The sequence below is a fragment of the Lycium ferocissimum genome, chromosome 10, assembly GCF_029784015.1.
Source record: "Lycium ferocissimum isolate CSIRO_LF1 chromosome 10, AGI_CSIRO_Lferr_CH_V1, whole genome shotgun sequence".
NCBI lineage: Eukaryota > Viridiplantae > Streptophyta > Magnoliopsida > Solanales > Solanaceae > Lycium > Lycium ferocissimum.
In genome coordinates, this window is record NC_081351.1 from 38,366,149 (window position 1) to 38,383,408 (window position 17,260).

The window sequence follows — 17,260 nt, forward strand, 5'->3', positions numbered from 1 at the left end:
CTTTCACCACAAGGATAGTTGTATTGCGTTCTTTCAAATTTTATGGCATTGCTAAAGAAGACAAATGTACTTGCCTCCGATATCCTAATGAAATTGTGTATATGAAGGCTTCAACCTAATCAATTTCTTTGTTTGACACCTTATGTTAATTGTTGTTAATTTGTAAACCGAGATTAAGCATGTGAGTTGGAACAATATCCGTATAAGAAGATTAAAATGCAAGTTCGATCCGAGGCATACTTTCTTAGAAATGCAAGCCGAATATGCCGGAGGGGCGACTTTTAGTTATATTTAGTTATCCGGATCCGGCAGACTATTAGTTGTGTTTAACTAAAAGTCCGCCGGAGGGCGTACTTTTAGTTATGTTTAGTTATGCCGGGGTCCGCAGACTTTTAGTTGTGTTTAACTAAAAGTCCGCGGGAGGGGGTACTTTTAGTTATGTTTAGTTACGCCCGTCCGTTCTCATATCGTTTCTTATATTGTCAGTATTGTCTGGTTATTAGTATTAGGAAAACTTAATACATTGATCCGTGTGGTGATTTTCGTGTTCAAGGGAGTTGAGTATTTTGGAAAGGAAAGCATCACCGATAGAGGAAATAACAAAAGAAAATATGAAAATGCAGGAGTTAGCCGTATATCCTTGAATGCTTATTGTTCGTCTCTTCTACTGAAAGTTAATTATTTATTAGATTAGCTCGTTGGTATTCAGCTTGAGACAAGCAACCCATAATATTTCCCTATAACCACACGACCACCGCATAACCACCACCCCACTTGACATTCCATTGACTCGTACTTATCCCTCACAGTTTAGCATTTTATTCTTCTATCGAGAGCAAAGGTAGTCGTTTCTATCGAGAGGGATCCTCGATCTATTCAATTCCAACCACCGTTGAATAACAATAACAATTGTCATTGTTATTGTTAATCTCTTTATTTGTGTCAAATCAAACCCATAAATTAAATCTATATACAAAGAAACAAAGAAGAAGAAAAAATAGTGGGAACTGTTGAAGTAGAACGCAGAAAGAGAAGGGAAAAGAATAAGAAAGAAAAGGAAAAGTTAATTTAAAATAGAAAATAAAATATTAAGAAAATCTTAATATATCATCCAATTAAGATGACATCCGTAAATAGGGATCACTTTTAGTGTTTATTTTTTCCTCCCACGCGCTTTTAATATTGAGTACACTTTTCTTGCCACGTCACCCGTGCAGGGTAAATAATTATCAATTAAGTTGTTTAGGGGGGGTAAATAATTACCGCTAAGTTTAATTCAAAGTGAGTTTACTTTCTATGCAAGTTAAGGGAAATGATGTCTTTTCTCTAAAGATAATTATTATATTTGTAGTCAAAATAAACGGAGGCACAAGACAGGTGCGCACACACATGAGTTATCAAACTACAGCAAAGGTGCCTTTTCGTATATTCAATCTCATACCCACATCTAAATTCTTTATCCTACCTTAATGAGTATCGAATGAAATATTTTAGATTTCGGCTAAATAGGCTGTGTACGGAGAATGATCCGATGACCTTAGTTTATTTTGAGACAAAAAGTAACTAATCCTTCCGTCTCAATTTAAGTGTTGCAATTTGATTGGATATGAAATTTAAAAAATAAAGGGAGATTTTTAAATCTTATAGTGTTAAATTAAAAATGTGTATAGTCCTTTAAATCTCGTGGTCTAAAACTATTTAGATTATTAGAATTGTCAATTTACTAAATATAGAAAAAAATATTTTTTTAATAAATTAAAAAGAAAAATAAGATACTTAAATCGGGTCTTTAGTTTGATTTAGGACCAAATTGATTACTTTTAATACTTACTACTAAGAATCATTTTCATCATAATTTAAACATTAAGTACCAAATGGAACTAAACCTAATACATTGTTGGCCCCGTTTATCCATAGATAAAAAAAAAAAATCATTTTTTTTTGGAATTTTGGAATTGGAGTTGTGTTTGGTCATAATTTTTGAAATTGTAATTTTTGGTGAAATGTAATTGTAAAAAAGCGAAATTTTTTTGAAAAATAATTTTTTTAAATTTTTGGTATTTGAAAATATAACTTTAAGTTATATTCAAAATTCTCATGGCCAACCACTGATTTCGGAAAAAAGTGAAAAAAATTTCGGAATAAAGTGAATAATTTTTATGGCCAAACGAGAGCTAAGCACCATTTTGATCATTTTCTTCTTCACTACTTTTAAAAAGAAAACTGCCATTTTCCAAAATAATCGTACCAATTTTTCTAGTGAAGTCACAAAATGCTTTCCCTTTTGGATGATGGCTTCACGTCGTTCCAACAAAAATCTCAGAATTAGTTTGAGAGATTCAATTTCGAAGAAACTAAAAAATGGAGTTGAAGAAGAAACCCTAGATTGTATCAAGTCAGTTGCCGGATGCAGTTTTGCTACAAATTCTGTCTCTTTTGCCAACAAATGATGCAGTCAAATCATGTGTTCTCTCAAAGAGGTGGCGTTATCTATGGACTTCTATTTATAACTTCCTTTTCATTGATAGAAATTACAACAATGTCGAAAACTTCACATCATTTGTGGACCACGTTTTAACTCATTCCACTTGTCCCAAAATCAAAAAATTCCAAGTCGATTTTCATCATGGAGACTGGGAATTTGATTGCAAAATTAGCCAATGGCTTAGTTTTGCTGTGAAAAACAAAGTGGAAGATGTTATGTTCAATTCATATCCATCTCCTGATGAACACTCTTATGAGTTGCCTCTATGTATGTACACTTGTTCGTCATTGATTACATTGTATTTGAGTCATTGGGTGTTTGATAAAGGATTGGTCATAGCTTGGAACTCTCTAAAGAGCCTAACGCTGGACTCAACAACGTTAGAAGATGACGATATTGTGATATTACTGTCAAGTTGTCCTGTTTTGGAAACTATGGAGCTGTCATTTTGCGTGGGTTGTCATCGTCTAGAAATTACTTCTTCAAATTTAAAGAGACTGACGATAGACTCTCATTTGCATCATCGCTTGGTAGGATATGGTTCTCTGGAAATTTTTGCCCCGCATCTTCAGCATTTGGATATTTCAGGAGAACTTTTTAATGTCAGGTGTAGGCTTGTAAATGTCTCCTCGTTGGTTATTGCCAGCCTCACTTTTAGCATTACATGTATCACCGTCAGTTGGGACGAAGATGATATTGAGGAAGACAGTTGTCGTGATCATCATCAAGATATCAGAAACCTTATTTTGGACTATCTTGAAAAGTTGAGTTATGTGACTGAGCTAATAATTGGAAGTTGGTTTGCAGAGGTTTGCTCCTATGTCAAGAGACCTTATGCTCTATTTGATGTAAACCTAAGAAAGAAGAGTCTTCAGAATATCATACAATTTTGAACTTTTGTAAACATGAGAATTTCAGTGTTTGGGGGGGGGGGGGTGGTTGAATAATTGGAAGGAATAATGCATACAGAATTATATTATTTTAGAAGCTAGGCTTTTGCACACTGTTGTTCCTTAAAGTGTTTAGATGGTCAGATTTGTTATAGCACTATCTTTTTGTTGTGGATTACTTTTTCCTCGTAGTTGCTTCTTTCTCTGTCCTTTACTAATTTCTTTGAGATTGTTTCACCAGGTCGTGTTCATGATGAAACTTGAAGGAGTGATGCTTCCAGAATTGAGATGCAAATGTCTAACTCTAAAGTCTCATGTAACAGAGTATAATCTGTATGGGATAGCCAGTCTTTTGCAAACCTCGCCTCTTTTGGAGTCACTCAACATACACATCGAAGACAAGGACGTAATTTCTCTCGATTTAACTCTTCTTTGTAGATCCATATTCCCTTTTGGAAGTTTTAAACCCCCCTTCCCTCCAAATGAGTTTCTTAAGGAAAATGCAAATATAATATCATTAAGAATGTTTTGTCACCGTAGAACTAAAAGTTAAATGGTCAGGGTGGTTGCTTTCTATCCAGTAGATGGGCTCAAGAAAGGAAAATGATCATTGACAACTAAACATCTTTTTGCTTATTATATGTACTGCATGAGTATTTCTGATAAGTACTAGCTATTACAATCATTTGCTGCGAACTGTTCAACATTTATGGGTTTTCAGAATTGTTCTACCGTGAGATCATTTTATTGTCTTCTGTGGAATATTCCTATTAGGCTGTTGACCTGATTTGGATCCTGATTATATTCTTTGTTGCAGTTTAACGAACCCCCCTGCCAGCTTGAGCAAAGCTATTTCGCCGAAGTAGATAAAATCAATTTGCCAAGTTGGATTCCAGACATTGTGTTTCCCAATCTCAAGAGTGTTAAGATTGTTGGCTGCATAACACAATGTTTGAAGGAGTGGTCTAAAGCGGGCTATTGTAAGCTTTTTGAACTTTCGAAGTTTTTACTGAAGAATGCAGTGGCTTTGCAGAAGCTTGTTATCGTAGCAAAGAGAAGAAAATGCTGCATTTGTTCAGAGAACTGTGTGTCCCGGCATTTATCGCGGGTGGCTAAGAAATTGATAGACACCCCAAGATCATCAACAAATTTTGTGATTATTTACCAAGAGATTGCTTAGCATGACCAAACTGGAAGTTTTGTTTCGGCATACTAGAAATACCTTATATTTTAGCTTCTGATTTACTGCAGATGTAATTTGAACTTGTGGCATTCCAAATGTTATGATGGCTGCTTGGTTTCGTAGAAGCCTTTGTTTGTTGCACTCCAGACATTGCATATGTGCTTGGAATTTTCTTGCAACTTTTGTTTTCCTCGAACTGTCAAGATTAGGCTCTTGAAATGCTTTATTTTGCTTTCTTTGTCAATAGCATCAATATTCTATGATAGGGACATGGTTTTCTCTCTCTCTCATTGCTTTACTTGGAAGAAAGAGGTCCCTACTGTTTTGCTAAGCAAATAATCTGTTGCTGTTTATTTGAGGCTTACAGTGTTGTTGAGTGCTTTAACTTGAGGTTATGCTCATAATAAGACTATTCGAGTACATCTATTTGCTTGATGTCCCTGAATCTTCATTCCTCAGACAGATTCCAAGTGTCTGGAACTGCTTACTAGGTGTTGCAAAAAGTTTTGTGGAACAACAGCTTTCTTGATAAATGCATTATGAAAGAGCTTAAGAAGGACTGATATGCTTCATTATATTCTTACTATAAATAGACAAAAGAATCTCCATAATAGGTGTAACTTTGTTTCTTTTCACCGGGAACAGTCAAGGTGCTTTTTGTTTTATCTTCTATATATTTATTGTTTTGTATAGATATGTGTAGGAGTGCAGAACGAGGGCCTACTGAGGTTACGCTGAAACTTGCAGTGGTTCATTTGCAGTTGAGGTAGTATATTCTTCTACTTCTTATTTTTTGTTATTGTGTATCTGGGGTAATGATGGAAAATCTGAAATTCGTACTTTAAAAGTAGATGTATTACAAGCATGTTGGGTGATTGATGCACCAAACCAATGAACAATCCTTATGGAGTAAAATTAGGATATGGAGGGTTTGCGAAGGAAATATGAAGGTTAATACTGGAAGAGGGATATAGACATTAAATATCTAAGAGATGAAGCGATACGATTAGAAGGCCTTAAAGGTGAAGTTTCATTGATCATCCTTGCTCACACGAAATCTTTGTTTGTCTATGACAGATAGACAGGATTTAATTTGTAGGAGATGGAGTAATGCGATTACGTACAAGTCATTTACAGAGAGGCCCTGGGAGAAAAGGAAGTTTCCTTCTAGGGCCATTGCAATTAGCGAAGCTCCTAAAAAGGCCAATATTTTTTCTGTGGAGAGCAGCATTGGAGTGCTATCTTGACTGCTGAATTTGGGAGGGATAGAAAAAGAATACATGTGAGCAGGTGCTTCCTTTGCAAATATAACAGGGAGGATGCAAACTCCATTGCTTCCATGAAAGTACCTGCCATTAGCCCCTCATGCTCTTAACCAGACAGTTTGATTAAAGAAGAAACCTCAGAAGGAGCGGAAAATAATGTCTTTCATCTTGAATGCCTTTTATTTCTTGTGTAATTTTTGGAGGCCACGAGATTGGAATGTAGATACTTAAAGAGACCATGCATAAGCTAACAGTTCTATAGTAGTGACATGTGAACTTTGTTTACCCCTTAACTGAAATCCCACAGAGTGGGGTCTGGTGAGGGTAGAGTGTACGCTGACCTTACCCCTACCGTGGGAGGTAGAGAGGACTTTGTTTACATCTTGTATAGGAGAATTATTTCCTTTTTGCTACCACTGATATTTAGCTTACTTATTAAAAAGAATATGAAGCAGGAAGGAGGTTTCTTTTTACCTTCAAGACGAGAGCCAAGAGGAAATTGCCACAACTGGAAACATAAAAAACAAGCCATAGTTCACCCAGCTATCAAGACCCTCTACCTTTGTCATTTTACCATGCATATAAATCCAAAAAATATGTCAAAGGACAGTAATCTTCTGGATCATGTAGCATCATTCCTAATCAAACTTTTTCCTTCTAAATGGCTTGGCAATAGCCTAATAAGTTTTCAACAGAAGAGCTTAGAAAGAAGCGGCAATAGCGCCTACAATTGAAACTCGGTTGGTTTATTTACACTTGAGGTACATATTCTTCTGCCTTTTGTTTTAGTTATTTTGTTTGTTTTTCTGGATAATGTGTGAAAAAAATGAAATTCATACTTTTGAGTAGTTGTATCTCAAATTTCATAGATCTTGCTCTAGGAGGACCCATCATAATGTCAAACTCCACATAATCGTCAGGTTTCTTTTTCCTCGTCTTTTGCTGATGTTAACTTTAGATGATTTCATATCTTAATTCACGCTATTTTCTTTTGTTTATTTGAATGCCAGTGAAAGTTGATGTCGCTGGTAATAACTTTCATAGCCATTCATGGCCTTCTAATGCTGATTTTGCTAGATTGTTTACGTTATTTTTTTATAAAAAATTTGTCTTGTACTGTAGGTCTTCAGTGAGAGACGTAATAGCTGCTGGAAACAAGTAGAGCTAAAGATTTCAGCCCAGGAAAACTATGTTGGTAATCATGTATCTGTTTCTTCCTCTTCTTTCTCACACATCTTTTTCAGATATAAAAAGCACATGCCACGTAATATATACTGGAGTTACAGCAGCACCTGCGACTAAAGATAGTCAGAAACAAATAAGATACTTTTACATATGTTGCTTTGTACAATATTTCTGTAGAGTTCAGATTCTTAATCAGAAAGTTTCTTAATGTAAAATTGTAGCGCTCAGCGAGCGGGCTTAGCGTTCCTAAATTTGAGGACCCAACTTTAGAGAAATTTCAATTCCACTAGCTGTACACAAATGGGCTACTTGGATTCCCACTCTCCTTTGGCCATCCCTATACATCCTTAAAGAGCTGGAAAACAAGGTCATGGTGGTATGCCAAAGCTTCGTAACTTAAACATTTTATGGTATTTTTTTCATTTCATCAAATTTCTTAAGTCCTTCAATTAGTTTATGGTAAGTCTGAACTAAAACACATCTCAACAGCTAGCTATGGGAACGTAAGTCCAGCATACACAATTGCTGCAATAATACCAGAAAATTGCAAAAACTCACATAAAAGAATTTTCAGTTGGATGGATTTAATTTTAATGCTAACTTAACTTTTTCCGGAGATACATGTGGTTGCTCTGATAAATTTCTCGAGTATGTCTCTCTCCCTAATCAACAATAAGAAATCCTGTATGTAAAATAGTTTTGGCTCTCTCTGGCTAATTTACTTTAGTGATATCTTTTTTCATGCAAACCTTTTAAAGACTGATTATTCCCTTACAGATATTTTTGTTCATCTTGCAGTTTTTAAAACATGAAAGGTACTTGGGACCTCAACTGTCACGAGTCTTAAATGTGCAAAACTGTTAGAATTGTGATGTCTCCTGCTGTATTGAGATATAACTTATGTAGTAGGTATATTCACTGTGCAGAAAATGGTTTTGGTAGGTTCTTCTGGTCCTCACATTCTGATCATGTGCTCTGAAAATACAGAATATTTGGGCAAATAAAAATGAAGACAAGCTGGAAGGTTGTAGTAGGGATTGCACTGAGGAATGTATATGAAAGCAGTCGATTAAGTTTTGAAGATCACGTGTCATCAGATATCTTGATGCATAAATTGTCCAAACTGAGAGAAAATAAGTTACTTAGGCGTGTGTTTTCATGCATAAGATGAATTTAGTCAATTATATTTTTGTTGATCAATGAGGTCTACGTTGCTTTTTGTACAATACAGAATGTATTTGCCTTCAAGGTGAGCTGAAATAGTGACATTTCAGTCCACTACAACATGCCACTGCGGAAGTTGAATTCCAATGACAGAGATCAGATACCTTTTTGTGCACACATTTTTGCTTAAATCAAATTCCGCATTTACAATCACAGTTTTTGACCATTCTTTTCCTTTACTCCCTATGTCTAAAGGAGTGTTGGACATAAGAACACGATAGCACATTAAATTTGTCAGTGCAGATTTGTTAAATGATTTTCCCCCCCTTTTGTGAATTACAACAACAACAGCATACCGTTTTGTGAATTATGTTTAGATATTTAAAAAGTGCACGAAAACAAAATAATAATATTCTTAATTGCTTATGACATATAACGGATGCTTCAAAAATTATAATCGTAAAAAAATCTATAATTCAGAAAATGATTTGTTTGATCAATCCACTAATGTTTCACTAGTTCTATAGTTTAGCAAGCACATCGAAAAATGTACAATAATTAAGATACATTATTACCACCATCCAAATGCTTCTCGCTGATTCTTGCAATTTTCAATATAGTGGGTTATAATAGCACCAATTTCCAGGGGATATGATCTATAAGCCAATGCAGGCAAATCATTGGGAGGTTAAAGATGTTCAGAAGTCCATATAAATATAAAAATCCACCTGGGAGAGACAATATCCAAAAATCCAGCATATTTGGAGGTAGATAACCCTAAATAATGATCCGACCAACATCGTATGAGCCACACCTGTGTCAAATTGAGGTGTCAACTTGAGCATTAGGTAAATTTAAGTGTAAACCATGTTACTGGGAGGGTAAGTTTTTATTCTTTTCTATGTATTTTACATAAGAGTTTTTACAAAGAAAGAAAGCTAATTTTATTGTTTAAAAGAAAAGATTACAACTTGAAAACAAAATGCAAAGTTACATGTTTCAACTTAAAAGCTAAACACAAATTCGAAGGAATACAAATTATCTAACTACCCAAAACAAATACAATCAAAGAGAAGGGTGCGACGGAATTAGATAGTTAGGAGTGGGGCGCCTAAATATTTAAGCCTAAAGGATCACCCCGTGCGACGTAAATAACTTCGCAACCTAAGTATAATGGTTGCTCATATTGTCGAGCGGGCACATACTATCATCTTTGGCTACACAATTATTAGGTCGATTAAGATTATTTAATCTTAAGAGCACTTCTAAGAGTGTGAGCCTAATCGTGTCCTAGATATGCCTACTCCAACTCCTCATTGCACTTTCTATATGGATTGACTTTACTAGTCGAAGAAAAAAAAAGAGACTACAAGAGTGAGCAAACAAAACATGTAATGACTTTGAAACAGTTAGCATAAAAGAAAAGAACCCAAGTCAAAAAATTTAACCCTGACTTGAAAGAGTCATGGAAAAACTTTTGATGTAGGATAGGGTTCGAAAATTATAACTTTTTAGTGAGTACTCAATGGGTGTGGAATGGAGCATAGAATATCTTATATTGGGCTAAGTAGGTTGTGTTTGGAGGACGGTGTCGAAGCCCTCAGTTTATTTTGATAATAAAAATAACTATTGGCTTTACTTGACTTAAGATCAAATTAATCATTTCTTTGTATATGTAAATATGATTTCAAGAAAATTGAGGATTTTATGTCCGAATTCACACCAACATTAATTAGTTTGACCCTGTACTCTGAATCAAACCAAACAAATTAAAACGAAGGAGGTAATATATTAATGACCATTGTCATCATGTTTAGATATTAAGGACTAAATGAAACCAAATCTTATACATTGATTATTTGCCCTTCAAGTATGATTTATAGTTTAAATTTGCCTCCGTCAAAGTTTGGGATCAAATTTGCCCTTCCTGTTAGGTACTTGATATATTTGTCCTTTTATGGATGGAAGTCCACATCACAAAAAAAATAAAGCCACGTTGAATCCACATCAGATCCACGTAGGCAACTCATACCCAACCCAATAAACCCATAACCAAATAAATCCATAACCTGTATCCCCATCCCTATTGGATCATGCAAAAGCAGAATAGGTATCATTCGACAGATTGATTTGAGTGCTTTAGCGTTGATCGTAAGATGATATGGTAGGACAAGAGGCACTAAATAAAGCACAATTATAGCTCAACCAGTTCACATTTGGGGCAGTAGAAAAATGAAAAAAAGTTTGATCCCCGAGATAGGTTAGGTCCCGCTAAAACAAGTCTCCCTCCACGGTCCTTGAAGTTTTTTGTTAAAAAGGTCTATCCATGGTCTGACTCAAAATATCTAATAAAAAAGAAGTTGAAAAATAATAATCCTACAGGATTCTTTTGTGTAGTGTTTCTGTTCCACGGTTCTATGTTTGTTACTTTCTTCGCATCATTCATTCGAAAGATCAACTAACTGAAGTATATCAGCAACTATTGGCACAGGGTAAATAATTATCAAATGCCTAGTCTAAATTCAATTAATTATCAACTTGACGCAAAATTAAGCATTCCTGTACATATGCAGTAAGTTCATGGTTGTGAACAATGAAATCAAGGTTACCAAATCACTAAGATCAACATGCCCAAAATCCACTTACTATGCATGAATTAGGTTGCTTGCCCTTTTTTTGTGTTGGGTATGAGTTGCCTACATGGATCCGATGTGGATCCAACGTAGCTATTTTTTTTTGTGATGTGGGCTTTAATATCCAGGGTAAATATATCGAAGATCCTCATAGGAAAATGCCAATTTCATCTTAAACTTTTGTGGGCCTTAATTTTAAACTATAAATCATACTTGAAGGAGGGTAAATTTGACCTTTGCCCTTGATTAAAGGACCATGTGAAAAAAAAAAATTATACATTAAAGGACCATATTTGATAATTTTCTTCTCCACTACGAAAATAGAATAGTGTAAAAAGAAAAACTGCCATCTGAAATGAAAAGTTAAGTGACCTTAGTTTTTCTCTTCCTTGGACGTGGGTTTGTGCCATTTCGAGCAATACTTGGTACCAATTTCTATTGAACTGAACTTATAAAATCCATTCCATCAAAATCTGCAGCATTTTGAGAGATTCAATGTGGAAGAAACAAAAGAATGGAGTTGAAGAAGAAGAAGAAACCATAGATGATCGAATCAGTCACTTGCCAGACGCACTTTTGGTACAAATTCTGTCTCTTTTGCCTACAAGTGATGCGGTCAAATCATGTGTTGTCTCAAAGAGATGGCGTTATCTCTGGACTTCTATTTATAACTTCCTTTTCATTGATAGAAATTACAATAATGTCCAAAATTTCATATCCTTTGTGGACCACGTTTTAACTCATTCCACTTGTTCCAAAATCAAGAAATTCCAAGTGGATTTTCATCACAGAGACTGGGAATTTGATTCCAAAATTAGCGAATGGCTTGGTTTTGCTGTGGAAAACAAAGTGGAAGATGTTGTGTTACATTCATGTCTATTTGCTCACGATCTCTCTTACGAATTGCCTCTAACCCCCTGTTTGGATGGTGGTTTCCCGTGGTTCATTAATGTATGGTTTTGTAAACAAGCTATTTATTCATCGTTTTAAAATTATGTGGTATAGTGTTGAAGCGCTGTTTATTCCATGCTTATATAACCATTTAAAAGTCCAATTTTTATGGCCGATTTGGTGGTTTTTGTACGTATTTCATATCTCCATTATACCCTACCCCACCCACCCCCACTCTCCACCCCACCCCTGCCCTACAACCCACCCCAACTACCCTACTCCTCTGCTACCCACCCCCACTACCCCTTACCACCGCCCAACCCCACCCCACAACAACTCACCCCCACCCTCATCCCACAACCACCCACCTCACACCACCCACCCTCCACCACCCCCACCCACCTACCCCTCACCGCCACCCAACCCCACCCCTATAACCACTCATCCCCACCCGACCACCAATTACCCCCACCCTCATCCCATAACTACGCACCTCACACCACCCACCCCTCCACCACCCCCACCCAATACCTACTTATTTTTTAAAGTTCCTATTTTATTCACTTGAGTTTTATTAATATATACAAACTAATTTCTAATTAAGAGTTAAGGGTATTTTAGTAAACTTTACAGTTATTATACGATGCACTACACAATAAAGCCAAACAATACAAATGTTATTAAATCACAACAAATGATACGATCTATCCAAACATTGTGTTCATTAATACAAAGACAATACAATACAATACCATACCATACTATACATTAATGAACTACGGGAAACAACCATCCAAACAGAGGGTAAGTATGTACACTTGTTCGTCACTGATTACATTAAATTTGAGCTGTTGGGTGTTTGATAAAGGACTGACTATAGCTTGGAACTCTCTAAAGAGCCTAAAGCTGGACTCAACAGAGTTAGAAGATGACTACATTGTGAAATTACTGTCAAGTTGTCCTGCTTTGGAAACTATGGAGCTGTCATTTTGCGAGGGTTGTCGTCGTCTAGAAATTACGTCTTCCAATTTAAAGAGGCTTACTTTGAAAAACCGTTTGTATTTTTCGTTCGGAGGAGATGAATCTTTGGAAATTTTTGCCCCACATATTCAGCATTTGGATATTTCAGGAGATCTTGGAGAACTCAAGTGTAAGCTAGTAAATGTCTCCTCTTTGGTTATTGCCAGCCTCACTTTTAGCATGAGATGTATCACTGACTACTTGGAGGAAGATGATATTGAGGAAGACAGTTGTCATGATTATCATCAAGATATCAGAAACCTTATTCTAGACTATCTTGAAAAGTTGAGTTATGCGACTGAGCTAATAATTGGAGGTTGGTTTGCAAAGGTTTGTTTCTATGCCAAAAGACCTTATTCTCTATTTGATTTTTAGCAGAGAATTGTGGGATGTGAACCTAAGAAAGAGAAGAGTCTTCAGAATGTCATACAATTATGAAATTTTGTATGCATGAGAATTCCAGTGGAATTTCTTTTGTCATTGAATAATTGAAAGGAATTTTTTTAATGTATACAAAAGGATCGTATCTTCACATTTTGTGACCTTTTATCATCTTCCTATCTACCTTATGAAGTTGGAATTTCTTTACTGGAAACAGATTATTTTAGGAACTAGCCTTTTGTACACTGTTGTTCCTTAAAATGGTTAGATTTGTCATAGCACTATCTTTATGTTGGGGATTACATTTCTTTGTAGTTGTTTCTTTCTCTATCCTTTACCTATTTCTTTGAGATTATTTCACCAGGCCGTGTTCATGATGAAACTTGAAGGAGTGATGCTTCCAGAATTGAGATGCAAATGTCTAACTCTAAAGTTGCATGTATCGGAGCATAATCTGTATGGAATAGCCAGTCTTTTGCACACATAGCCTCTTTTGGAGTCACTCAACATACACATCGAATCTCAGGTCGTTCTTTCTCTTGATTTATAATCCATTCCCCACCCCCCTCCCCACATCTTCTTCTTCCCTCAAAAGGAGTTTCTTAAGGAGAATGCAAATATAATATCATTAAGAATATTTTGTCACTGTAGAACAAAAAAAATTTAATGGTCAGGGTAGATCTACTTTGGATCCTGATTATATTCTTTTTTCCAGTTTAATGATTCCTCCTCCTGCCAGCTTGAGCTAAGCTATTTTGCCGAAGTGGATTACATCAATTGGCCGAGTTGGATCCCAAACACTGTGTTTCCCAATCTCAAGAATGTTAAGATTGTTGGCTGCCTAAGAGAATGTTTGAAGGATTGGTCTGAATCGGGCTTTTGTAAGCTTTTCGAACTTTTGAAGTTTCTACTAAAGAATGCAGTGGCTTTGCAGAAGCTTGTTATCGTAGCAAAGAGGAGAAAATGTTGTGATTGTCCAGAGAGCTGCGTGTCCTGACATTTATCACAATTGGCTAAGAAATTATTAGACACCCCAAGATCATCAAAAAATTCTGTGATTATTTACCAAGAGTTTGCTTAGGATGACCAGACTGGAAGTTGTATTGTTTTGGCTTACTAGAAAATTTACCTTATATTTTAGCTTTTGAAATACTGCAGATGTAATTTTGAACTTGTGGCATTCCAAATGTTATGATGGCTGCTTGGTTTCTTAGAAGCCTTTGATTGTTGCACTCTAGACATTGCATATGTGCTTCGAATGTTGCAACTTTTGTTTTCCTGGAACTATCATGATTAGGCTGTTGAAATGGTTTATTTTGCTTTCTTTGTCAATAGCATCAAGATTCTATGACAGAAACATGGTTTTCTCTATCTCTCTCTGATTGCTTTTACTTGGGAGAAAGAGGTCCTTACTGTTTAAGCAAATAATCTGTAGCTGCTGTATTTGAGGCTTACAGTGCTGTTGAATGTTTTCACTTGAGGTTATGCTCATAATTAGATTGTCCAATTACATTTAATCGCTTGATTTTCCTGAATCTTCATTCCTTAGGCAGATTCTGAGTGTTTGGAACTGCTTACCGGGGTTTGCAATTTTTTTTTGTGGAACAACTTTCTTTATATTGTTAGTTTCTTACTATAAATAGACAAAAGAATCTCTATAATAGGTTTAAAAATGATTTTTGACTATCATACGACTGTACTTTCTTTAGGTTTAATTTAACTTCCGTCACATGATGCGAATGAGTGCTGGTATTCATTTTCATGTGCCAGAAACTTTAGAATGACATATTTGAGTGAAGTTACTGTTAGTGTCTCTTTGTTGTGGTTTTCTTATGGCTGCTGGTTCCCGGAGTCAACAAACTCTGAAGCCTGTTGATGTGTTTGTTTCTTTGATGGATATTTCACAAAGATAGCAGCATGTAAAGAGTTTATAACACATCTCACAGCACAATAAAGTTTATTTAGATGTGATGTGAGGTGAAGCTAATGTGGTAGAAAATGTCCTAGGTCGAAAGATCATTTCAAAACTGCTTATGGTCAAGGCTTCATTTGTCCTTCCTATTTCAGTGCTGCTGCTGATATGCTTGCTAAATTGCATCTTTATGACAATGGCTGTTGAGATGAGCAGAGTGGAGGTATGTTTCCTCTGGATGCAGCTTTTGCAGACTTATGCCTAATTAAGAACTTGGAAGTTTTGGACAATAGCCATTTCATTTTATGAGAACGCTGGCCAAAGCGGATAATACTGGCCATTTCAATCGTATGAAGTGACTACACTTGAGTTTCAATACTTTAATCTACTTCCATTGTACAGTTATGCATGTTACCTTCTCTGTTTTTTTCTTTTTCTTTTACATATTTAATACGCGATTTGACAATAGCATACAGTTCTTCCTGGCACTCCAAAAGTAGATTGAAACTTATAATAATACATTTTGACATCATCATTTCAAACAGAAATGATAGTATATGGAGTAGTATATTTCAAGTCCCCAACAACTTGATTTTTGATAATTCTCTCTTCTGGCAAGATATAAGCGATTCTCTGTCATTTCTTTTTAAACTCTCTCATTCTTGAGGTAGTTTCTTTTCAGTAATTAGGCACTAGGAGTGAGCATACTTGGGTAAATATCGAATTACCATACCAAAAATCAAAACTTTTTAGCAGTCTGGTATTGGTATAACGGTATTTGATGCGATATTTGATGTTTTAAGCCATTGCTTCTTTTAACGAAAACCTTATCCTTGGCATTTCCCTCCTAATCAAACTCTTAGGTAGCCGCAAGGAGAAGGGAACTGTGATAGTCATGAAATGATGCTAATCCTTTTTAGTTCAGAATTATGTCAGAACATGTTCTTTTTCCCTAAGATATATTAGTATCTGAGGTTATCTGGAACCTCTGATTGTAATGTAGATTAAGATCTTTGCAGCCAGTAGTTTGGCGAAAAAAGTGGCTGAGAACATCTTCAAGGTCTAGGTATTGGACATTAATCTAGGTGAGGAAGTTGAGCTTGTTAAACAAATTAACAAGGTATTTGTTGAAAGATCGTTAGAGCCCACAACTTTGGTTTCTCATGATTTAGACACAATAAGTCGATTATCTATTTCTGGCATTGCATACCACTCATTGAATCCAAATTATGGCTGAAAACTTTTGGGGCAAGTCCAAATTTGCTGGTAAAAGTTGTTCTCTTTACATTTACAGCTCACGTTTAGTACTAATAAAATGCAACGTTTGATTAGTCTTTTAAGAAAATGATATACACATATCTTATGCTGCGTTTGATTGATAATATTAAATAAGCTTACATTTTAACTTATGCGAGAATCTAGAAGATATTGCACAAACAACCTATTTGCTCAGTGCGATGTAAGGCACAACCACTTTAATTTAAAACAAAAACTGCATTCGCGGTCGGTTAAGGATTTCAGCAGTAAGATCATATTGTTGCAAGCTTGAAGAAGTGAGTCTTGAATTTTGAATATGAAAATTGAATTTAAATCAAGTGAATATTGTTGAAAAAACTTGGAGACGATAGAGGGATGAAGACTTAATGAGAGCAGCGAGACATGGGGATGTTTTTGACACATTTGAGGCGATATTAATGGATTAAATATGGCGTATCGTGCTATACGATCGACATCGACATAATGCGTATTATCAATTTTGGGGGGTTCAACCTCCTTTCTTACCTCCTTTGTTTAAACCCCAAAAAACTTTTCAACGTTTTTTAAAAAAGCCTAAAAAAATTATGTGGGCGGTTCAAGGCAAAAAAAAAAACCGGGAGAAGATGATCAAAGGTAAAACAAGCATATGATTGGTTAAAACGACGTTGACAAAGGGCATTAAGATTTGGGGAAAGGGGGGGTCTAACAAAATAGCTCGGGGTCTTAATGGTTTTTAAAATTGAGGGGCCCCTTATGATTGAAATGACTTCAAAAGAATTGTAGCGGTTTTTTGGGCAAAACAGACAAAGCCATATTAGCGGGTGGTGGGGAAAGGATGCCAAATCCAAAAAAATTTTGGTAACGGATGATTTTCTTCAAGGAGGCTTTTTAAACTTTTGCCTTCTTTTATCCCATTCTATTTCCCATCGAAAAAAGTTTAAAACATTCATATATTACATTACAAAAAATTAGATTTTGAAATAAAAATATAGAT

The 17,260-nt window shown here is 35.6% G+C and overlaps 1 protein-coding gene and 1 pseudogene across 1 annotated transcript; both read left to right on the plus strand.

Annotated features, from left to right (window-relative positions):
• The first annotated feature begins 2,254 nt into the window (after positions 1–2,254).
• Positions 2,255–4,683, plus strand: LOC132033763 (F-box/LRR-repeat protein At3g03360-like). The gene is given in 4 exon segments (XM_059423826.1): positions 2,255–2,393; positions 2,395–3,294; positions 3,617–3,781; positions 4,193–4,683. Coding segments are annotated over 4 exon segments (1,533 nt in total). The 5' UTR covers positions 2,255–2,288; the 3' UTR covers positions 4,556–4,683.
• A 6,460-nt stretch (positions 4,684–11,143) lies between these two features.
• Positions 11,144–14,313, plus strand: LOC132033765 (F-box protein At5g03100-like; annotated as a pseudogene).
• Positions 14,314–17,260: the final 2,947 nt, after the last annotated feature.